Source organism: Theobroma umbraticum, unplaced genomic scaffold (assembly GCF_002168275.2).
Source record: "Theobroma umbraticum cultivar Fairchild unplaced genomic scaffold, ASM216827v3 scaffold_147.0, whole genome shotgun sequence".
Lineage (NCBI taxonomy): Eukaryota > Viridiplantae > Streptophyta > Magnoliopsida > Malvales > Malvaceae > Theobroma > Theobroma umbraticum.
In genome coordinates, this window is record NW_018397259.1 from 2810872 (window position 1) to 2835318 (window position 24447).

Below are 24447 nucleotides of genomic sequence, written 5' to 3' on the forward strand. Positions count from 1 at the left end.
GTATACCAAACGTGCCATTAACTAGATTTTACTTGAACCTACTTACAGTGTATTTGATTTGTAAGAAAAAGTAAAGTGAGAATAGATTAACCACTCCGTATGAATAGAATAAGAGATAAATAACTATTATATCATAAAAATAAAATCGAACCAGAATTGTTATTATAAATTATTCTAATATTTGATTGCTCAGAATAATTTTAAAAATAATTAAAAAATAAATGATAAATGACAAAAGTACTATTTTTTCCCTTTAAAAGTACTATTTATTACAATAGTTAATTTTAAAATCAAAATATTTATTAGTTTAATAATTAATTATAAATATTAATTAATTATTATTTAAATGTTAATATGATTATTTATTTTAATTTATAAAATATTAATAATTTATATCTCATTCAAAATATTAATACTTTATAATTAAATTATTTATTTTATTATTTATTTTTAAAATATTAAAATATAAAAATTTATAGTTTAAAATTTTAATTTAATTTTTAAGTTTAAAATATTACATTTTTATAATTTATAATTAAAGCTTAAACTTTTTTATTTTAAATTTATTTTAATTTTAAATTCATTTTATTTTAGTAAGAGGAAAGCAATTGGGTATAGAGAAAGAAATTTTTGAAAATTAAATAAATTGTTTTTTATATAATATAACAATTCTTAAAATTAATGAAAAATCTTTTTATTCATTAATTTTTTTACTTTATTCTTTATCTCTTGGAATAAGCAATATCAAGAAATTCTTAATATTGACTATTCCCTCCTCTCCATGAATGATCATTTTAAAAATTATTATTCCTTCCAAATTATTAGTGTAAACAACATTTGACATTAATTTAAAATTCAAATTTTCGTAAAAAAAAAAAAATTCCAATCACTTGCAATTTATTTTCCACAGGAAACTGCGTGAAAATCCTAATCGCCCATGCAAAGTAATTCATCAACCACGCAACTCATCATTAAAGAGCGGGAGAGAGAGAGTGGGGGTAAAAAGGGAAAACGACTCTTCCAATTTCTAGCTTCTCGTTCTCGCGGTGTTTCCTTTAGCTTCTCACGCACGCAATCAAAGCCTGTCTACCCTTTTATAATTCTAGGGTTTTTTGTGTCCTTTTATTAAAGCTCCCCCTTGATTTCGTTTTCATGTCCTTTTTGTTTTCTCGAGAAAATCATTGAAAAAGTGAAAAAGCCATGACTCGAATCATAAAACGTAGCAATAGTAGAGAAACTGACGCTAACGATTTCGATCATCAGCATGTTAGTAATCGCAGAACTCTTCGCTCTCGTTATCTCGCTGTTAAGAATCTTATTTTCGGTAATTTCGCTTATTTCTTTTCATTTTTTTTGTCTCTTTTATAGTTTTATTTTCTGTTTGGTTCGGGAGAAAATGAGTGGGAGATCAATGAAGTTCTTCTATTAGGCTTCATTTGGCTGTATTTTTTGCTGCTTTCTTTTTGGGCCTTATAAGTAAATGACAGAGAATACGTTATGAACTTGTAATATAAATTCTGAAACTAATAATTATATATATTAAAAAAAACTTATCAGAATACAATTATTTATATAAAAGAACTTACATTATATATATATATTATGATATAAAATTCTGTTCTATAATATCGGTGGACGATTTTCTGTAAACTCTTTTTGCAGACGAAAGGGATGATATGTGTAGGGCTGACTCTGTCAAATTCAACTCAATTTTTAATGAAGTAGAGAGCTTACATCTACATGGTATTGTGTGTGAATAATATTTTCTCCTCTATGTCAAATGTTTTCAGTTTTTTTTTTTAATTCATCCACTTGGAGTTACTGGACTTTTTATTTTTTTCTTTTGGGGTCCGTCCTGTGAATTTCAGTGCAGAAACCAAGAGAACAGATTGCTGACGCCGAGGCACTTTTGGACATTACCAACAGCTTGGTTACCTCTGTGAAAGCAACAAATGGTAACGGGATTACTGTTGTCGATTTTGTTAACAGTCTTCTTAGAGACTTTGCGAAACAAAGCGGACAAGGTAGTAGTGGTAGCAGTAGACAGGGTGGCAGAACCTTAATAGATTACAAGAAGATCGGGATTGAAGTCTCACATGTTTTTAGGAGCAGTCCTGGATGTCGTACCATGTAATAGCGCTTGATTCTAATTCTATACTTATATTTTACATAGTTTTGTATTTATTTTTTTACGCCTTCAGGATTGGGCCTATGAATACACAACTAAAGCAACGGAGAGCCAGTGTTTGCAGAAAACGGGTGAGACCTACAGAAAATGTGCATCCTGCAGAGGTAAGAGCTGCAATCATTGTTTATAACGAGAATCACTGTAGAAGTTGTGTTATCTGGAGATGATTTGTCCTGTTAGAATGTGGATGATTGGTGCGATTAAATTTACGTTTTAATGAAATTATCTTCACATTGTTGTCCATTCACATTAGGGAATAGAAATTATATTGAATATTGGCGGAATTTGGTATCTCGTGTAATATATACTGATTCAACATTTTGCACCTACCTCATCTGGGTCTGTCTTTGTCAAATTTGTGCAGGTTGATGATATTGGTACGCAGAAGAGGACAGATACCGATAGTAATATGTCAACCATGTTTGACATTCTGCGGAAGCATAGAAGAGTGAGGCTTGAACATTTGGTATTGAATAGGAGTTCTTTTGCACAAACAGTGGAAAATCTATTTACCCTCTCATTTCTGGTTAAAGATGGGCGTGCTGAGATAAAAGTGGATGAGAAGGGCTTTCATCTAGTCTGTAAGATACTTCTGAATGTCATGCTTATGTCCCCTTTCCAAGCTTGTGTCCATTTTCATTTTTAAATCTAACGTTCTGTTTTTTCTTGTATTTTCTTTTTCAGCACCAAGGAATGCTCCTGCTGCTAGGGCAGTTGCGTCAAGAGAGGTTGTTTACAGCCACTTTGTCTTCAGATTTGACTTTAATGATTGGAAGGTACTTGGGAAAAAAAATTATTAACTTAAATGTGATATATGAGTTTTCATTTCTATATCTTCAATTTTGGAAATTCTTTTTTGAGATTTACAATTAAATAGTTTCATCATTAAAATGGTTTCATACAACTATCGTCTTTATGCAGAAGAGTGGTCTGCTGTCTATCATAGGGCCGCTGGTTTGGGTCTTTACCTTTTGTCTTCAGTCTTCACTGTTTCAAACTTGAGAGAATTGTTTGTATTTGTAGAATTTGTAGTTTGACATAGACAAGATACCATTTTCTCTTCTTTTTTCTAACTTGATTGCTTAAATTGTGCTCTACAAAATCTTATTCTTCCATTTGCCTGAATGTGTTTATTTTTGCATTTCACAGCTGATGACAAATTATGTTGAGGATGGGCAGGAGCTGATGCCCAATAGGGATCAAGTTGATGTATCAAGCAAATTTCACTCAGATACATACAATGGACAATTTGAAGCAACAGAACCTACAACACCAATTAGAAAGCTGTCCGGAAACCGTGGCTTGGTTTTACAGGAACAGTAAATGGTGGAAGATTCACCTGAGAGTATTGACACAGAACAAAGACGTGTTGCCATTAGCTGAATTTTCAAGGTGAATGCAGAGACTTGTACAGCATTTTGTCAGGGAAATTTTTTTGGGGTGTTTTGTACATAAATTATAACTGTTTAGTAACGTACAGCATAGCCTTTGTTTCATTGGTTGATCGTTTATAAGTGGTTAGGCATTCCATAATTTTTCGTGGTCTTTTTCTTGTCATCTCTTTGGTAGTATAGGAGGCATGGTTGGTTTAGTAAGTTGTGGCGATCTCAAATTGCGTAACATTAATAACCTTGGCCCTTTGAAGATGAATAATAAAGAACTTTCTATTGAACTTGTTATTGTCATTCATCATCGATGTTGGTGACATTAATAACCTTGATCTTTTGAAGAGGAATAGTAAGGAAGGTTTTATGAATCTGTTTCTGTCGTTCATCATCGATGTTGATAATTTTGATATACTTATATTTTTTATATTAATTTGTTAAATATTGTTTATTTTGATTGATTGAAATTCATGATACAAAGAAACGCTAGGGATTGTAGGGCGTATAAAATTAGAGACGTTAAGAATCCAATGCGGTATGGAATTTCAGCACTTGTCTTTAAGAAAAAACTAGAGAGAAGAGTTCAACCCGTTGCATATGATGTTGAAAAGAAAACTGAAATTGAACTAAAGATGTAACTACCCTATCACTGAAAGGGGAGACGCCAAACATGCTTTCTTTCTCATCCACAATGTGATATCAGTATATTGATTAGGCACAAGGAACATTTATTTCTGCTGAACGAAAAATCTCCCGACCATCCGCGGAACATTTCCTCATCTTAAATCTCTACTTCAGTTATCTTTTGGAATGTCAAGGTCCGCGAATACCGGACTGTCAACTCCAACTGCCATTGCATTTAGACCATTGTCAACATACACAACAGCTCCAGTGATGGCTGAAGACATCGGGGATGCAAGGAAGGCGGCAGCATTTCCCACCTCCTCTGTCCAGTTATAATTCAGACTTAATAAATATACAAAGATATATAGACAGCAAGGCATAACATTTAAGCTTGTGGTTGTGCTTTAATTATTACACTTTCTAATCTTGATCTATATAAAATGTGTGTTTTAAACTCCACTTATAATTAATGGCAATTTCTTGTCTGAGAGTAAGTTGAATGGCAATTATTCCGTTTTACTGCCACAAAATGCAGAATAAGTTATAGTTTGTGACGCACCTGCTGATAGTTCTTTCTGTAGGGGTGCATTAGCCAGCGAGTAATCAATCATCATATCAATAAATCCAATTGCTTTAGCAGCTCGACTCCTCAAAGGGCCTGAGATATTCTCAAATAGCACAACAATGTGAGGAAATTGATAGATACAGCATTAAGATTCTTAACTAAGATGCAGCTCAGTGTTCCTCTACACAGAGCAAATCACAAGGAATGATAGCACATAATTGAAATTGCATATACTTTAATGCACATTCTAAAAGTAACTTCAAACTTTCATAAGGAATGCATTTTCTGTAGTTTCAGATTAATGCGGTTCTATAGAACATATGCATGCTTTCCTAGAATTATTACTAGGAATTAGAGGCGCAAAAGCAAAAAAAAATTCTAACAAGACAATGGGAGGCTCAATCAAGTATTACCTGTATGAAAAGAATGGGACTATTCTTAATTGTGCAATCCAAAGGCACAAGATTTTCAAGAAAGCCCCATGCCAGCAATAGACTTTTCAAACAAATAGAACTGTTCAGAGCATGAGCATGACTGAGCACATTCCAGCACTAGGACACTAGTAGTCAATGAAGGTATAAGACCATCATCTTCATGGGTAATTTTGGTGGTAGTTACAGGCTTAAAGCGATAGCCCTACGCCTCATCCCAGTGATTAGACTTTTCAGATGAATAGGACATAGCCCTTAGCATGGACAAAGCACATTCAAGCCATAGGGCACAACAGGACATGATGCTGTAAAATTGTCATCTTGATGGGTAAATTTGACCATCGATTTACCTAAAACTGCACTTTTATCCTCCAAATTTGAAAATATATACATTTCCTCCTTATTTTGCTAAAATTTGAATTTTTTTTATAACTTAGTCCCTCCATGGTTCTTTTCATAGTTCCTCCCATGCGTGTGCTCTTACACGGCAGGGGAAATAATGGGAAATAAATATCTCTGGCATAAGCTCAAAGGTCTTTTACTAAGACAAAATTTATCGTTTTTTGTGTGTGTGTGTGGGCACGCGTGTGTGCATGCGCATGTGCATATGGGTGGGTGGGTGGGTGGGTGGGTGCAGGGATATTATTCTTATTAACAAGTTACTGTTAGACCTGCAGATATTGTGTTGACTCTGACTTTGTGTTTTCTTCCAGCTTCAAAAGCCAGCACCTGCATCAAGCAAACATTAAGTTATCAATAGTATAGAATCATGATAAATATAGGACAGAACAGAAAGAGAGCTAGAATAGGGTAAGCAAGAGAGATAGAAACCGAAAGCAAGCCCCAGAGAATATACAAAAAGAAGAAAGAAAGAAAAACTCACACGTGTATCACTCTCCAAAGCAGCTTTTGCTGAACTCATGCCTCCACCGTATCTGCCCATAGAATGACATGAAAAGATGTAAACAAAATATCTAAGAGAGAAAACTTAAATAGGAAAAACGTAAATGGCAATGTACCCAGGGATTATTCTTTCAGAAGCAATGTATGTTAGAGAAATTGAAGCACCTCCTGCAGCACCAATAGACAAGCATAAATTCAAGCAACAATTGGATCTTCACTTCCATGGATTGTTAAGGGAGAAAAATAGCGTGAGATTGGATGAGAAATATGCCTGGATTCATTATTGGAAGAAAGTTTTTGAGTAGAGAAACAAAGGAGTAACTTGATGCAGAGAGGGCAGCAAGATATCCATTTCTTGAGGTCTCTAAAAGTGGTTTGCTTACCTGCAGATGTATGTTAAAAATAGATAACCACCATGAAGATATTTGAAAAACAGCTCTGAAGTATTAAAGTAATAAACACCATACCTCTGGTCCATTTGCAAGTGAGTGAACAAGGATGTCAATACTGCCAAAATCCTTTTTCACACATTCAACAACCTCCTGTGAGACATTAACACAATGTTGTAAGCTGTGGTACCATTCCTTAACCATATGAACTTCAAAGAAAAAGGCATCTTAATCACTGAACTGGAGAACCATCATAAACTTGATACATTTCAAAGATTACAGTATCTGGAATAGTATCTGGAATTACAAATTTGCAGCTTGAGAAACCAACCAAATAGAAAAAATTCAGATTGGGTATGATCATGGCCAAGAAGGATACTGTTTTGTGAAAACCAAATGATTTTGACACCTAATTAGTTAAAGTAATACATGAATGATCCACATATTTAATTTAAGTAAATGAACACAAAATTTCAACTTTTTTCTGGCAAATATAGCATTACATGAGGAAAACGAAAAGCAGCATAAATCTAACCATTGATGGCTCTAATTCTATAGGAAAGAACAATGCAGTTCATTAAACCATGCAAAAGGTATTTTTGCTGCTTGGTTGATTATTAAAAGTTAAGTATCCATGCAGCTGAAATGGATTTTGCAACAACTCATTGGCACTGAAACACTGACAATATGTACCTAAATTTAATCAAGAAAATAATTTATCTGTCTTATGAGATGCAAAGGCAACTTCGAAGTTACATATTATGAGGTTGATTTTGACTGAACACTGTTTTACCTGAACCGTCCAATTTGAAGACCCAGCATAGCGTTTATTAGTTTTTACCTGCATGTAACCAAAAATTAGCATTTCACAAATTGATATTTGCCTTGTTCTAGAAACTACATGGAGAAAAAGCTTACATCTTCAGGAACATCCTCAGGACAGTCAAAAACAGCATCCATGGGATAAACTTTTGTGATCTCCATTAATGAACCATCTGGCAATCTGGAAAAAATAAATTCCAATTAGCATAGGGTAAGGGAGAGTTCAGCAAATATCAAATCTATGCAATCAATCAGGAAAAAAAAAATCAGGAAAGGCCATATTTTTTCATACACGCGTGATTCATCAAATTTCCCACGTCTTAGACTGCTCTCAAATATGTTGAGTGCCTGTACAAAAATAAGCAATTGTAAGAAACAATACAACTTTGACATTAGATGAGAATCTCTGTTTCTAAATGACAAATAAGTTAGATCAAGATACATACAGGTACCCATGTTCCAACAATAATTTCAGCTCCAGCAGCAGCAAGAGATTTTGCTATTGCCCAACCATATCCATTGTCATCAGCCACACCAGCTATAAATGCCCTTTTACCTGTTAACAGATGACTCGTGTTAGATGTTCAAGGGGTTATGTTCATACCTCAGAGATGAGTTTCATGCCTTACGTGCTTTTGAGTCAGGACATGACATATTGAGGCAAAAATCTTTTTCAGGAATAACAAACATGAGCACATGTTGAAGATACAATTGATCATGAAATCTATCTGTGTTCAATGTTGTTTCATGATTGAATCCAGGATCAACAAAAGTAGGCTTTTTTGTACCAAAAAACCATACATATAGCCCTTGAATTAATACTTAGAATTGTCCTATTTTTCCAAGCATAAAAGGCACATAAACAGTGAAGGGAGTGAAGATAAACTATCATTGATGGGACAGATAAAATCTATTAAGAAGATGAAACACATTAAAATTAGGCTTTGGAAAAGGGGGAGGGGGGGCTGGCTAAGGGATGGATGACCTCTCAAATCAATAGGCAGTCCTGGCAAAGGCTTGTTGTCATTTGTCTCAGAAATTGCTCTTGTAACAAACTTTTCAAATTTCAAAGGTCCTGGAGTGATCCTCCGGAGGAATGGCTGCCTTAATGAGATGTGAGAGGAGCTTGCAAGCCTTCTCCAAAATGCCTCTTTATGCTCAGTACTGATGTTCACCGTGCTTGAGACATGCATTTTATGAGAAGAAGAAATACAAGGCTTAATAGTTGCAATGTATGTGCCAGGAGCTGCAGCCGTTCCCATCTTTTTACTTTTTCTTTTTTTAACACAACTCTGCATGATGGAGAGGGACATTTAAATAGTCAACAGAAACGCAAACAATATTTTTCATAGAAAGACAAAACTTTCAAGTGGCATCATCAGCAAGGATGTTAACTTAATAGAATAAAAAACGCCTGCATCCCCTCTTCAAACATTTGGAAGTAAACAGATCACCAAGTTGAGTCAAAATCTCCTCTCAAAAATCTATAGTGGTGTCTCAAACACCCAATCCTTATTAGCTTGCAATGGATAAATCACAAGTATAGTCTCTTTAAAATGTAAATTCTATAGTAGCTCGGTTTGGTTTCCCATATTATGGTTTCTACTTCTAGAAACAGTTTTGTCCATTGTAAGCTGCAATGGTCTGACATGTATGTAACACATCATTACTTATTTTCTTCAGATTTCTCATCAATCAAATAAGAAACAGAAGATTCCTCATATTAGTGTCTCTGAATGGCAAAATAACATGTAAATAAAACAGAATCAAGTTCAAAACTTCCAAAACACACACACATGGAAAAGAATTGAAATATACAAAACATGGAATGAACCCATTATTAAAGTTTCAATATTAAACTACATTTGAAGGTGATTACGAAATACGAAATAATGAGACCCAAGAAAACAGAAGATGAGTATAACATTGAAAGATCCGAAAACTCACCAAAGTGATACAGAGAACGCAGTTAGAAAGAAAGGAGGGTGGCTAGGATGGAGAGAAGTTTTGGGTCTGAGAATGTAAGAAGTAGTTGTGTATATAAATGTGGTTTGTGTCTGTTGTCTGGGGTTTCGATGAAATCGAAGTGGTTTGATGAAGTTTTGGTTTCGAACAGTTGGGAGGGGAGCTTTGGAAATGTCGAGGAGAGCTTTGAGCGTGCTGCCCCCTTTGGCGCCGTACGGAATGACTGATTTGCCCCTTTGCACAGTTGACCCTGGGTGGCGTTAGCTGGCTCATGGTACTCACGTTGTCACTTCCCCATGCGTGAGTCCTCTTAGGTTTAGAAATTCTTTGGAATTTGTTTGGCACCCTAGAAAATCAATATCAAAACCAATTAATATCGCATACAACATTATAAATAGGAGCAGCTTATAGCTACTGTCTCTAATCTATTTTATGAAGAGTCTTCTTCATTCTTAAATCTCAAATTGTCACAATAGGACTTTCCATTTCAACACAAAAACACTTAATAGAGTTTTTTTTCCATCCCTCGATTAAATTGGCTACAAGCTAATAGAACTAATTAAAAAAAAATTAAGATTAAGATATGTGAGGATGAATACACTTGTACAAGAGTCAGCAATAATCATATAGTAGTATTAAGTGCTTGAATAGTTAAAAAGCTTGATTCTAAGTTGTATGTTAAACCAAATATGTTGTATAATTGAATTCGATGCTAATTGAATGAGAACTATAATTTGACAATTAATTCAAAAACAAAATTATATAGGGTTAAGAAAAGAGTAAGGCAAGAATTTCAAGAACTCACACTAGATCATGCAACATACTTCATTTATATATGTTCAAGTGGTGAGAGAAATTTATCTTAGCAGCATTTTCATCATATAATTAGACTGACTTGAAGTTAACGTGCAACCTTGTTTTTAAAATGCTTTTTCTTTTACTTGATGCCATGAAAAAATGGTTTAATAATGGATGTAAACTTTTTATTGTTGGGCTGAATAATACAAACCAATGAAATTTACGTAAATTATCAATTTTTTTAATTATCTCGTGCGATAATTTAATAATAAAAACACCACTGACACCTCTTCTATGTTACAATTTATTTGTATTACAGTCATAAACCTCAAATTATTTGTATGATTTCGTTTATTTTCTAATTTTATGAATTATCCAAATGTAAAAGGTGGAATGAAATTTACTTTTTATTTTTTATTTGCAATTATTTGTCCAAACAATGGGCGGGGATTGGACAAACAGTGGGCCTCATTTAGACCCAAGAAAATTGGGCTTCTAATTAAAGCCCAAAAGAACCAAAAATTGCAAAATTCTCTGTGACGTCTAAACAAAATCAAGCCCTATAATGAAAGCGCACGTGACAGCAGCGTGACAACACGGACGCCATTTTTCAGTTAAAAGGACGGCCAACTCGCGGAATCCAGCCGTAACAATTAACTGCATTTAAACCCTAATTCTAAAATCCCCCCAATTATTAATATATATATATATATATACTTATTTCGATAAAATAAATCTATATCCCCTTCATTCAACCTTTTACCACTCTCTTCGGCTCTCGCTTTTAGCTCGCTCTTCCTCATCCTCCCCAAAACCCCTCCAAGGCTAGGGTTAGGGTTTTTCTCTCTCTAGGATTTTTGTCTTTCTCTTGCTATGGTTTTTAGGACACCTGTAATTCTTAATATTCGTTTATTATCCAGATAATTTGAAATTTATTGTAGTCGTTCCTTTGTTTTTTGTTTTCTTGGATCTGGATCTGTAAGTTGCGTAGAAAGTAAATCGATGGATACTCGTAAAAGAGGAAGGTCTGAAGCTGGCTTCAACGGTAACGGTGGCTTCAAGAAAACTAAGCCAGGTTTGCTGCCCTTTTTCTTTTTTCTTTGTAAAAGAGTTTTCTTTTTGTTCTTGTTAATATTTACGAGCTTGGATAAATGCGAAAAATTAGTAAATGATTATTTATTTAATTATTAGTAATGAGATTTGCGGCCATATGAAGAATTTAATTACGGGGAATTTATGGGGGGTAATTTGGTTAAACAATATAGAAAGAATTTGTAACTGAGAAAAATAAGTAATTAATTAATGTTTTGCAACAGAAATGGAATCAACTGGTGTAGGAAGCAAATCGAAGCCATGCACCAAGTTTTTCAGGTTAAAATTCTTTTACCCACCTAAACAAATATTAGTAGTATTTCCAATTTAAGTTATACTTAATTTTGCTTTTATCTTTTTACTCTAATGCTTATATTGTAAAAATTTTAAATTTACAATTTGTTAATAGTTAAAAATGCGCCATTGTGCTAATGAAATTGGGTATTGAGTTATTATTTACAGGTACATTACTCTTGTTTGATCATGATCAAGTTAAAGAATAACAGATATTGGCTTCATTTATAACAATTTTGCTGGAGTTAGTTGGTGATAAAGAGGCAAATTATATCAAGATCTATCATTTTTATAACTTAGAGTACCTAAGGTAGAACTAATGGTAAATTTTTCGGAATTGGTACGGTTGTTGAATCCATTGGTAAGTTACTCGTGTTATAATTGAAATGATTAAAGTATGATGCAGTTCAGGTATGATGTGTTCATGTTAAAATTTTGTGATTGGAACTCAACTTTTTATAAGTTCTATACTTCCCAGTACTGAAATGCAGCATAGCAAGGGGCAGAGGGTATTTTTCTCAATAAGTGATATTGATATCAGTATCAATAACTTTGCAACGTTGATATATATATTTATATTTATATTTTCTGTTTTGGATAAAGATATTTTGCTTATGCACATAAATATATAATAGCGCCGGAAGCCCATCTAGAAAGAAGCTTTAGTCATACACTTAACCATTAATATCAACTTTCTATTGTTTGTGGTGTACTGGCACTAAACTCAAAGTTAAAATGACAAGTAACTACTCTTCTCATGTTCTCTGCATCCTACGCTTTTAAGTTGAGATATGTGCTCTGTGCTCACTTTAGCTAGGTTTCTGGTTTATTGAAAAATCTGGATTTTTCTAATGGCTTGCTTTCAGCTATACAACATCTGATGCCAGTGAAGCATATATTTCATGTACATCTGATAGATTTTATATGCAGATGAACTCATGGATTCGTGTTAGCTTTATCTGATCATATCTCATGTGTTTAATTGCAGCACTGCTGGTTGCCCATTTGGTGAGAGCTGCCACTTCCTGCACTATGTTCCTGGTGGTTACAATGCTGTGGCCCAGATAATGAACCTTGCACCAGCTGTTCCACCAGCTTCTAGAAACATGGCAGCACCACCACCCATCCCAAATGGATCCTCTGCTGTTAAAACTCGATTGTGTAACAAATTTAGTAGTGCTGAAGGTTGCAAGTTTGGTGACAAATGCCATTTTGCACATGGTGACTGGGAACTTGGCAAGCCTATTGCTCCTTCTCATGATGATCCTCGTGGCATGGCAACTATTGCTGGTCGTATGGGCAGCCGGATGGAGCCTCCACCCCCATCGGGTCCTGCCGCTAGCTTTGGTGCCTCAGCCACTGCAAAAATTAGTGTGGATGCCTCCCTTGCAGGAGCCATAATTGGGAAGGGTGGTGTGCACTCCAAGCAGATTTGTCGTCGAACAGGAGCAAAACTTTCTATTCGGGAGCATGAGTCAGATCCCACCCTTAGGAACATTGAGCTTGAAGGATCATTTGAGCAAATTAAACAAGCCAGTGCAATGGTTAGAGAGCTAATTAGTAGCCTTGGTCCAGTCCCAGGTCCTGCCAAAACGCATGGTGTGCCTGGTGGTCCAGGGCATCCGGGAAGCAACTACAAGACAAAGTTATGTGACAATTTTGCAAAGGGAAGTTGCACTTTTGGGGAAAGATGTCACTTTGCACATGGTATTGCTGAATTGCGAAAGTCAGCAGTGTGAGGGCTACTAGTTCTTTCCTAGTATTTGATAGCCTGAGATATTTTGTAGTCTTGTATCCGTGAGAGCCTTGTTTAACATGGTAGCTGTGCAATACTATCTAGTGGAAGTGATTTGGGTGAGGGTTTTTTGGGCTTTCGTAGTCTCTATTTTTTATTTGTAACTGTCAAATTCAGTATCCGCAGTTTCCTCCTTCTCTGAGTTCCCCTCAATCTTCTAATGTGGTTTTATAAGCTTAGAGCAGCAGATGATGATCTTCCTTTTTAGGGGTTTAATGTGATTTTAATGTCATTTCTTTAAGTATCACATGCTTGGAGGTGAATTGGCCATGGGATTGTGATCCTTGGACCTAAGATTAGGGAAAAGTATTGAAGCTCACTAGGCAGTCTTCATGTTTAAAGGGAGAGTCTCACTTCAGATTGAAGCCAAAATCCTCTAATTGAGTCCAATTGTCCTCACAACTGATGTTAACAGCCTGCAAGGCGATACGGGCAATTCCTTGTTAAACGACGGAAACAGAGGATGAGACCACCTCAATTGAAAGTTTGACAAAACTTGGTCTTGGTATCATAATAAATTAAAGCGCTCAACATCCATTTCTAATTAGGCTTTTTACATTATTATAATAACTATTATTCTTTTTGATGAGTAGGCTCTTGACATTTAGTTCGTCATCAAGGTTTCAATATTTTAAGGTCATCAAATTTGTTCCTTGGTACTACAAAAACACTTTAGGAGTTCTCAAAAACTTCCCGTAACTCTGATTTTCTTCTGCATTATATCATCTTAAACAATTTCAAGTAAATATCACTGCCATCTATTGTCTAAAAGTGCTAATTTTGTTGTCTTTTCTTTTTTTTTTTTTGAACTTCTCGTTGATAGTTGAGAATGAGGTGCAAAAATCAGCTGAAACCTGGAAGAAAACCATCAGTACGATCGGACGTCTCCATCATTGTCCTCTTGCCGTTCACTTTGCCACTAGAAATATTCTACATCCGGTGCGACATTACAAGAAAAACTATGGCTTGTATACTAGTGAGACATGACAACTCTCTGTAATGATAATATTTCAAATAAGCCCAGAGCTTTCTTGTTAACGGCTCAAAACACATACCATTCAACAATAATTATTACCAATCTAGAAAAACAAGAAGAAGAAGAGAACATACACCAATTAAGGACTCCTAATCAAGGTTTCAAGTCATTGATTTACCAAAAAAAAAAAAATCTAAAGAGCTCAACCAATAAGAGCCAGACCCAAAAGCAAGTATATAAAGAAAAACAAAGAGCTATAGTAAACAAATTTGGTACTCGCAGATAAGCTGACCTATGACGGTGAGGTTGTCACTTCTTTGTACAATCACCGTAGAGCTTAGTGTCATTTCTTATGTTTTCTTAAGTACAAACGACAATCCCAGAGGATGATAATGTTGCATTGAGATACTCTACATTCAAGCGCCTCTCCTTTGCAAAGCTTATTGCATACATTACATCGAGGGCAGTTCCAAATTTTCTGAACAAAAGTGAAAGGGTGTGGGTGATAATCGACTTTGTATGTGCTTCCAAGCTTGATAGATGGGATGTATCAGAGAATACATTCTAGATGAATAGAGTTATCACAAACTTGACAACAGTAGAATACTTTATTTGGTTTTCTTCTTTCCTCACAAATGTCGTAATGAAGTTGACTAGAATTTGAGGGATCTTCATAATTTTGGATGAGAGGATGCTTGTCATACTTGTACCAAACCGTTAGTGGTAGACTGATACATTTAAACCAAGGCGAAGTTACATTGCTTCGTACTTCTATATGCAAATGTAGGATGTTTAGGCGATCGCACAATGTATGTAGGACAAGAACTGGATTTGCCTTCATAGTTGTGGTCGAGCAAGAGTCGGTGCTTATGACTTGGATGCTCTAAGTCGTCCGGTAGTAAACTGCATTGAATGTCAATTTTGAAGTTATAACAGCCCTTTTTGTCTCAGTTGTAGTTAAATCCATGGTGATAACGATCGCAAGCTCCACAAAAGACATCCTGAATCACATTGCGAAATGCATTATCATTCTTCGTGAGGGTAAGTGGGTGCTTGTGATTGAAGTATCGCTTTTCTCTAGGCAATTCAGCACAAGTTTTATGGAGAAAAAACCCACTTGGGCGACAACTATAGAAAGGAGTTGAGATGGATCTCATGCACCCATCGCAATTGTTACAATCTTTAACCTCACCACTCCAAGTGAGTTATGATTATGGTAAGCATGTCTGATCTCTGTTTCTATTACATCATCTCCCATGCTCATTTCTTTAATAACATGGTCGATCAAATTTTCCGATTCATCTCCATGATTGTCTTCAAGGGAAGCTGTTCCAGCCCAAATCTTTTTATCCGTTGCACAATTCAGATGAACAATATAACTGCAACAAGAAGCAGAACAATAGTAACACCCATACAGTGAATTCACTCGTTGGTAACAAATTCTACACTCCCACATTTCAAACTGAATAGCTGGACAGAATAGGTGGGAGAAATTGGGTGAGGATGCCACATTATCCTAATGGTGCCTGGCATTGAAGCGCAATTCTTATGAACAAGAAGCTTACATGGGATGCAGAGATAGGGAGTTCGATATCCATGGGTGCCACAAAAATCACAGATGAATGACATTTCTCTTGATAGAAGACTCCATGGGTGTTCATGATGGCTCGCTGCTGCGATGATGGGCCGTGCCGAAACATCGTCAAGAGTAAGTCCAAACTTGCAATCAGAGCAGTAGTAAACAAAGCCCTTCCATTTTATTTTGACATTACGCGAAGAGACATTCCTTCCATGATCGTTGGTTGGATTCACTACAGATGAAATTAGTTTCTCAAGCCTTTTTGATTAGTCATAAACATTTTTTCCCTTATAGAAAGCTTGGTTTCACTTTCCATTGGCTGGAGCTTCGATTCCTGTCCTAATTTAGACATTTTCGAAGAATTCTAGCCACACAATTAACAAATTAAGTACTTATCTCTTTGGCAATTGCCATCCTACGTAATTAAGCTCAACATAAATGTTTAATTTATTTTCAAATAAAAAATTTATGGATATGTTTGTATATTCCTGAATTTTTGTAGATATTTCGGATATACATGTATTTATGGATATAAATATTTGAATATTGTTATAAAAGTCATGAATTTTGCTAAATAATAGCTGGTACGATGGTTTTTATGAAAAGGATGACTATGAAAATCATATGCACAAATGTTTAATTCATCTCATCAATTGTGAATCTGATACAAATTGCCAGAGGAATATTAGTAATGTGCAAAATTATCTAATTGGTATTAAAATGTCATGGCATGGTCTTAAATTGTGTAAATAACCAAAATGTCATCATGAAGTGAGGCATTTAACCTGATAATCAATAAATGTGATAACAGTATTTTTTGTGTTATTGAAATTCAATATTTTATAAATTTAGAATTATTATTAAACTGATATATTTTTGACAGTATAAATATTTATCAATACATGTGTAGCATTTAATTTAATATGCTATACGATAATTCTTACAGTATAATGACTAAAATACATGCTAAAACATGATTCTAAATATTCATCATTTTTCTCATTTTTATTGAATTTCGAAAGTAGATACTCCAACAGCACCAGCAATTGCAATGACAGTTGAAATCTCAATTTAGGAATAATGAAATATAAATATTTCATTTAGAAAGTATAAAGCATAGTGCAATGTTGTTTATGGGTAAATGCAGAGCTGGCAGTGAGAAAAAATAAAAAACGCAGAATAAAGTGTCTAAACCTTGTTTGTATCTCATCTTCGTCTGAGCAATCTACCTATGCAGGTAAATAATCGTTCTTTTAATTGTTGGGATATTGGGCTTGGGTTTGTTACTTGTAGCTAATATACAAAGTTTAACTGATTAGGTAGATCTGCAGGAGTGAGTGGGCCTATCGATTTCATTAAACACAAATCTCAGTTGTTTGGTAGTTCATATTAGTTGATTTTGGATCACTTAATGCTAATAAGATGTAAAAATTTGTAATCAAATTCTGATTGTTTTGCCCCTAGCATAGCATTGTTTTGGATTCAAGCTGGGATTATGCTCTGAACTTGGTGATTGTTTGGTTCTCTGCCGGAGTGGAGTTTCCAGAATAGAGAAGATCAATTGGATGTAACGTACCACGAAGCAAAGAGCAATTCTATCCAACAAACATCAAGTGAAAGGCTATTTAAGGAACGTGCCTAAAATATATGAGAATTTTAACTATGGTTAAACTTTATTAATGAACTAGTTTCAAGATACAATTTTTCAGAGTGGTTGTCGGCTTTTCTTCCTGAGATGGTAAGCATCATTTTGTGCTTGGACTGGTGTTTGTATTCTGTGTTTCTTTCTTTTAATAGGATTGGCTGCCATTTACATTCTGACCATCTATTATCTCGAGTTTTTTGCAAGGAAAGATTAAGGTTACCAGTTTCCAGGTTCACCCATAGTTTTTTATGTATTGTGGTGAAGTTTCTAGTTCTAGCTTATATTCATTCTCACTTCAGGGGCCACCATCGGGCTCTTCCTCATTCCTTCCAATTTGGGACTTATATCTATATATCCCTTGCACTGTCCCTAAAATGCTAATCAACACGCCCTTGTCGCCATGGACCACCTTGCTTCTCTTCTCGAAGGTGCTTGGCATAAACACCTACCTGACATCTTCACCCAACCAATTCGATGACGACCTTGTCGCCATGAGCCACCCTGCCTTCCTCCGAAGGTGCTTTGACATGGACCACGCTGCTGTCTTCTCCAAAAGTGCTTGATATACTTGTCACAGAACCATTACTTTCTTTCTCAAAAACTAATTTGGAAAATTGTATGTCATCATTTATAAATTTATTAAGATTTCTCTACTTGTTCGATCAAAGATTTTTAGATACATTTTAAATTCTCTACTTGCACTCTCCTTAAACGCTAATCCAACGACGCCTTGTCGCCAGGACCCTTGCTTCCCTTCTCCGATGGTGCTTGCAAACCACCCTATGACATCTTCACCCAACCAATTCGATGACGACCTTGTCGCCATGGACCACCCTGCCTTCTCCTCCGAAGGTGCTTGACATGGACCACGCTGCTGTCTTCTCCAAAAGTGCTTGATATTACTTGTCACAGAACCATTACTTTCTTTCTCAAAAACTAATTTGAAAATTGTACGTCATGATTTATAAATTTATAAGATTTCTCTACTTGTTCGATAACAGATTTTTAATACATTTTATTTTCTTACTTGCACTCTCCCTAAAACGCTAATCCAACGACCCTTTCGCCATGGACCACCTTGCTTCCCTTCTCCGAAGGTGCTTGGCATGAACCACCTTACTGACATCTTCACCCAACCAATTCAACGACGACTTGTCGCCATGGACCCCTTGCCTTCCTCCTTTGAAGGTGCTTGACATGGACCACCCTGCTATCTTCTCCAAAAGTGCTTGATATTATTTATCGTAGAATCATTACTTTTTTTTTTCAAAAATTAATTTGAGAAATTGTACAACATCATCATTTATAAATTTTTTAAAATTTTTCTACTTGTTCGATATATAATTTTTAGATACATTTTAATTACTTCTTTCTAGCGTGACATTGGTACCTGGCCATTTGTTTTTCACATGATTGATCATTATAATAAAGAGAAAAAGCACATAAATCAATCTTATTTTTATTTGGAACAACTAAAAGGCAAATCATTTCATTCCTACAAAGAGCAAGTTCCAAACATACCCACCCACACAAAGGGCCCTAGAACTGAATGGCAAACAAAACCTATTACTTTATTTATTCAAAGGAAACCAGAAAAGCCATCTCAACTGCAAGTCCCCCCAGTCCCGTACCCGTGGGGAATCCCCTCCACTCGCGTATTATGGGTCTTGGACCCACCCCCACCAGTATTGATCCCAATAGGATGGGCCTCTGCCCTACCGGCATCCACCTGCAGAGTGGGCTGCCCAGTGCGGTGTCCAGGCAAAGCTGACATCTGTCTGTCCCCAGTGGGCTGTCCACGATCCCCAGTCGTCGAATGCGTGTGAGTGCCAGTTGCCGTGTAGGCATGTGTGCCAGTTGCCGTGTAGGCATGTGTGCCTGTTGCCGTATAGCCGTCGTCTCTGCCGGCTTGCTTCGCCGCCGCATTGTGCATACGCGCCTCTTGTTTGTCAAGTTCTGCCTGGTGGATCCTCTCCTCTTTCTTTTGAGTCGCCATTTCTTTTTGCACTGGGTCATGGGCAGTCAATTTCTCCACCTGCATCACCGCTTTTTCCATCTCCAAATTAAACCAAGCGATGATTGGTGATCATTAAGATTCAAGGCATAAAATTTTGGTTCCTTCCAGGAAATTGCCTAGTGCACTAGTGGCCACTGGCCACCATGATAAGACAAGTTGAGTTCTTTTACTACAAAAAGTAAGGTCGTCCAACTTGTTGTAAGGAACAGGTCAAGTGATCCGCCAAGTGCAAGTAGGCATTACCCAACGTTTAAAGTGAAAAGTTGGACACAAAAAAAATTACGAAATGAGAAAAATAAATAGGACTTCAAAAGAATTATTTGCTTTCTTTTGTATGACCGTGTTCAGCGGAATAAGCTTCGCCTTATAATAATTATGATACTAATAAAGTCTTATCTAATATTGTACCCTAAAATTTGAGGTTAAAAGGATGGGAAAAGAAATGAACCTTCTCCTCCACTGTTGCCTTGGTCTTTTCCAAGCCAGCTTTGGCAGAGGCCGCTATGTTGGCTGCTGTTTCCTTTAGGGACTGCATTTTTCTGTTTTTCTACCGTCTTTTCGCCTTCACTCTATCAAAACCTCTCGCTTGTTCCAACAACTTAATCGTTTTCGATTAAATAGATGAGAGGGCCATCTGAGTTTCTGCCACGTGTACCTAAGAAACATTCGTGGCATTTCGGGACAGGGCTTTTGTTATTTGCTGACACGTAATTGCCACTTGTCGAACTGTTGAGACAGCGAGGAAGTTTTGGTCGTTAATGGAAGTTTTATTTTTCTCCAAACCCGGCAAGTTGAGCATGTGTGGCGACACCAGGCCAACAGTTGTTCTGCCACTGCGCCCGTGTCAATGCTTGTATTGGTTACCGCACTGCTTTTGGTTTTCCGTTTCTTCAAGGGCAAGTTGATGGATTCGCTTTGTCTAGGATCCAAGCAAACCGAATGTTGATATATAGTTACAGTTTTGCCAAAAGCTTTAAATACTTGTAACATTTTATATCGACAAATATATATATATATATATATGTGAAAGGACGAGTCCAGAATCAAAGTTTTTCACCTCTTTTTTTGTATTTGTATTCTTTGAAGGTTGAAGTCCCCTCCAATTTTAATTGTTACCATCTTTTTTTAAGTCAAGTATCATCTGACTTACTTTTTCGACCTATAATAAAAATATCTTCACTCCCTTGTTAGGTACTCTTCTTAATTATTAATTTTACTTTTATTACCTATGTGTTGGTTTAATCAGACATATATATTTATAATATCATTAGTTTTCATTAGTTTCCTTATAAATATGAAATTTAAAACACAAAATTTTTCTTTCATATCAGTATTTATAACTGGACTTAATTAAACCTGAAACCTCACAAAGCATTTATAATGCAACTACCTCAAATCTAATAAATAAAGATACGAGTGCTTAATTAATGCCATTGAACTAAGTAGGTTTTACGCCCAATGTTTATAACGCGACTCAAACCTTAATTGAACTAAACACTTTTACGTACGGTGACTGAACATTTGCATGATAAATCGTATCATATTATTATTTGAAGTAAAAGTTTCTCTGCAATCACAAAATTTGAGAGGGAAAAACATGAAAATGTACAATAGTTGTTAATTATTTCTATACTAATTTATGCATTTCTCTAAGTGGGGCTCTGGCTCTGATCAGCCACTTCGTACCTACGTCTTGTATTACAGTCAAATACTACTAGTATTGAATTGAATTGGTTTGCCTCTGTCTTAATTAAACGTGTGGAATGCATGCAAATATATCACTATAAAAATTGGTCAATCCAACTCCAAAATAAAGAAGCTCCCTGTCCTAAGTAATCTTTCAACGTTCAACAAATTCAAAGATCGACAGCTCCTTATGAGCCTTTTCTTCTATAAAAATCATTCAAAGGGAAAAAGAAAAAGAAAACATTTATTGACGGAGACGTGTTTTTCTGTCTAATTATTCCCAACTTTATTGATTTCTATATATATATATATATATAACTGCTCTGAAAGAAGACATTACATTCAACCTCAACAAAAGGAGGAAGCCAAAATGAGAACAAAAGGAAAGCCAAGCTGAAAACACATCCTTGACTCTTGACTCTCTACTTACCAAGAAAAGAAAAACAGGGAAAACCGAACAACTTCCAACTCCCATACGACAAAGCACAAACTGACTTTCTAAGTCTTCATTCAGAGCACAAAAACTCGCCCATTGTTCAATGATATGGTCCATATGGATCATCCCCAGCCAAGCGGGTGTTCCTTCTAGTCGTCCCTGCAGCATTGTTAGGCTCCCGCTCCTCCCAGTTCCTACCCTCGTATTCCCCACTTCGGTAATCTTGGCTCCCAGTTGTCGAATAAGTGTAACCACCTGTTGTGTCTCCAGCATAGCCAACATTGCCATCATAGCCGACGTTGCCACCGTAGCCAACGTTCCTGCCCTCGTCATAGCCAGCACCCGTGGTAGTGTAGCCAAGGTTGACGTCGCCGTAGCCACGAGCGTCGCCTCTATTGTACCCGCCACCCGTGGTGTAGCCACCACCAGCTTGCCTAGCTGTTGCGGTTTGATCCCGGGCCTCTTGTTTCATCTGCTCTGCTAGTTCTTTTCTCTCTTCCTTCCTCTCTCTCGCCATCTCTTTCTCATTAGGGTTTCTGGTCTTCATTTTGTCCACCTATAATTGCACATTTAGATTAGATTTCAATAAGCACTCGGGTGAACGCAAATTAATATTCTTGCATTGAAATTCTTAATTGGATAAAGACATCAATGCAAACGCCAACGATCTATGCACAAATTAATATTGACGACGATTATGATGTTAAGTTCTATCTAAAGTAAAGGCAAATGTAGTGATAGTAGTCCATCAAATAAAATATATATATATTTTCACTTTACATTTGTCAACACTATGAATGTTTTTAAGACACTCAGTAATTAAACTGATAAAGTCTTCAATTGACAATGTGGTAATGATCTTTGATCTTTGCAAAATAAAATAAGAAATGCCTTTATAAGCACTAAATAGCAAACCCTTTGAAGGGGAAAAAAGAAAAAATAAAGTGATTATAAACCTTTTCCTGCACGGAGGCCTTGGCCTTCTCCAAGACAGCCTTAGCGGAGGCCCCTGCATTGGCAGCTGTTTCCTGCATTGACTGCATCTTTCCACTATTATTTCTTCTCTCCAAAGCTAAAGGGGATTAGGGTTTAAGTCTAAAAACAGTGCTCACTGATCAGTAAAGCTATTTCATTATCTCCTTATATAGGACCCATATGCTAGGTTCGAAGTTGCTACGTGTTGAAATTGTGACACCTGCGTCCTCTTGGTCGTTCAACTTCTGACACTTTTCAACAATGTGGCAAACGTATAAGGCTTTGGCAGTTTTAGAAAGTTTCATCAAGCCAAGACAAGGTGGCGACACGAAGCCGGTAGCTGCTGTGGCCGCGTGTAGCCGGCTCATCTTAACGACGCAGAATTGGAGATTGTGAGTTACTTCGTCATCCATTTGTATAAAGTAGTTACTAATTTCACATATAAAAGGCTAGAATTTTGTCCGCGCCTTGCCGCGAGGCAAAATTTTTTTATTTGAATAATTTATATGTTTCTAAAATATTACCAATGCTCTTTAAGCCAAAAACAAATATGGTTTTGTTGATGACTCTCTTGAGAAACCTGTTGCCAATTCTTCAGATATCTCTGCTTGGGGATGTGTGTTGTGAAAATTGCTCAAGAAACAACAAAGATAAAACCCAGAGAAATCAAGCAAACAGAAAAACACAAGAATTTACGTGGTTCGGCCTCTTGCCTACGTCCACGGAGTGAAACTATTTTTATATTATTGAGAAATTAAAGTAAAATAAATTGACCTCTATGGCTCCTCAAACCAACCCAAGATCCCTTGCACACTCTTTCTCAATAACCTTCTAAAAACACTCACCCGCACTTTAGCTCCACCTAGAGCAAAAGACAGAGTTACAAAGTGTTACTTCTCTAAAGCTCTCAAAGCACTACTTACCACTCTAAAGCCTAAAGATATACTTTTATAGTATAAAAGTCCAAAGTAGAATGTGATTAGGACTCTATGTGGAATAAGAAGTTTAAAACTATGCAACTACTTAATGTTGTACATAAACTAAAATTCTAATCAAATAAAATATAGAAATCTAGTCAACCTAAAACTCAACAATGTGCAACTCAATGGTAATCTAATGGTTGTTTAACTTGCTTTGCTGCAAATCTTCACAATAGTGTTGCATATATGTAGCCAATACTCTCAGAGTCTGGATTCACATTGAAGAAAGATTTTATCAAGTAATGCTCCTTAAAGAGTTTATCAATTGAAACGTGATTTAATGTTCGCCATTTCAAGATAACATGTCTAGGGCAATCTATATATAATTCAAAGCTGAAAGAAATTTGCGATGAATTGAGTACTTATGTCTTCCTTCCTGAATGCACTTGTGGCGTTTCCAAAATGTTTTTGCTTGAGCTAGAGCCTGAAAAGGTATACCAGTTCTTACTATGACAGAGTGATATTTTCGATACCATCCGCTCACATAATCCCACGTCGAAAAGAAAAAAAGAGCAAAAAAAAGTTTTAAAAATAACTAAGGGAATAAATGTCGAGTAATTGAACTATAGTGGATTAAAATGCACTTAGATCGTAATTACGTTTTCTAAGCTTGATTGATTTTGAAATTTAATTAAATTATTATAATAACACTTAGCAACACATATAGACATATAAATAGATAATTATGCCTCTTAAAAATAAAAGACAAAACAATTTTAGACTTATAAATAAGGATTTTTCTTCAACTAATTCATTATTGTACATAAGATCTCGCATAAAAGAGTCGAGATAGACCCAGATCAAAGTGACACCCTTCGCTCCATAAGTGAAAGACATCAGAAAAGAATGAAGTGAGTTTTGGACTTACGAGTAAGAATTTTCTTTTATTTAATCGGTATGTC

The 24447-nt window shown here is 35.8% G+C and overlaps 5 protein-coding genes and 1 pseudogene across 5 annotated transcripts; 2 read left to right on the forward strand and 4 right to left on the reverse strand.

Moving 5' to 3' along the window:
• The first annotated feature begins 1019 nt into the window (after positions 1-1019).
• LOC110415398 (non-structural maintenance of chromosomes element 4 homolog A-like) lies at positions 1020-3856 on the forward strand. Its single transcript, XM_021427042.2, has 7 exons — positions 1020-1324; positions 1663-1743; positions 1869-2130; positions 2202-2292; positions 2553-2769; positions 2873-2964; positions 3338-3856. Exons 1-7 carry the CDS (start codon positions 1201-1203, stop codon positions 3509-3511), a joined length of 1041 nt encoding a protein of 346 aa, XP_021282717.1. The 5' UTR covers positions 1020-1200; the 3' UTR covers positions 3512-3856.
• Positions 3857-4092: 236 nt separating this feature from the next.
• Positions 4093-9481, reverse strand: LOC110415015 (enoyl-[acyl-carrier-protein] reductase [NADH], chloroplastic-like). Its single transcript, XM_021426478.1, has 13 exons — positions 9255-9481; positions 8293-8599; positions 7754-7863; positions 7600-7655; positions 7404-7488; positions 7279-7326; positions 6564-6638; positions 6368-6479; positions 6213-6264; positions 6077-6128; positions 5865-5922; positions 4757-4855; positions 4093-4519 (listed from the first exon to the last, which is right to left on the reverse strand). Exons 2-13 carry the CDS (start codon positions 8567-8569, stop codon positions 4368-4370), a joined length of 1176 nt encoding a protein of 391 aa, XP_021282153.1. The 5' UTR covers positions 8570-8599; positions 9255-9481; the 3' UTR covers positions 4093-4367.
• A 1313-nt stretch (positions 9482-10794) lies between these two features.
• On the forward strand, positions 10795-13492 carry LOC110415897 (zinc finger CCCH domain-containing protein 52-like). The gene is made up of 3 exons (XM_021427661.2): positions 10795-11145; positions 11387-11441; positions 12445-13492. The coding sequence occupies exons 1-3, from the start codon at positions 11073-11075 to the stop codon at positions 13193-13195; spliced, it is 879 nt and encodes a 292-aa protein (XP_021283336.1). The 5' UTR covers positions 10795-11072; the 3' UTR covers positions 13196-13492.
• Positions 13493-14570: 1078 nt separating this feature from the next.
• Positions 14571-18650, reverse strand: LOC149527246 (uncharacterized; annotated as a pseudogene).
• A 252-nt stretch (positions 18651-18902) lies between these two features.
• Positions 18903-20048, reverse strand: LOC110415557 (18 kDa seed maturation protein). The gene is made up of 2 exons (XM_021427241.1): positions 19917-20048; positions 18903-19486 (listed from the first exon to the last, which is right to left on the reverse strand). Exons 1-2 carry the CDS (start codon positions 20001-20003, stop codon positions 19055-19057), a joined length of 519 nt encoding a protein of 172 aa, XP_021282916.1. The 5' UTR covers positions 20004-20048; the 3' UTR covers positions 18903-19054.
• Positions 20049-21690: 1642 nt separating this feature from the next.
• On the reverse strand, positions 21691-22633 carry LOC110414798 (uncharacterized). The gene is made up of 2 exons (XM_021426206.1): positions 22547-22633; positions 21691-22146 (listed from the first exon to the last, which is right to left on the reverse strand). Exons 1-2 carry the CDS (start codon positions 22631-22633, stop codon positions 21691-21693), a joined length of 543 nt encoding a protein of 180 aa, XP_021281881.1.
• Between the last annotated feature and the right edge of the window lie 1814 nt (positions 22634-24447).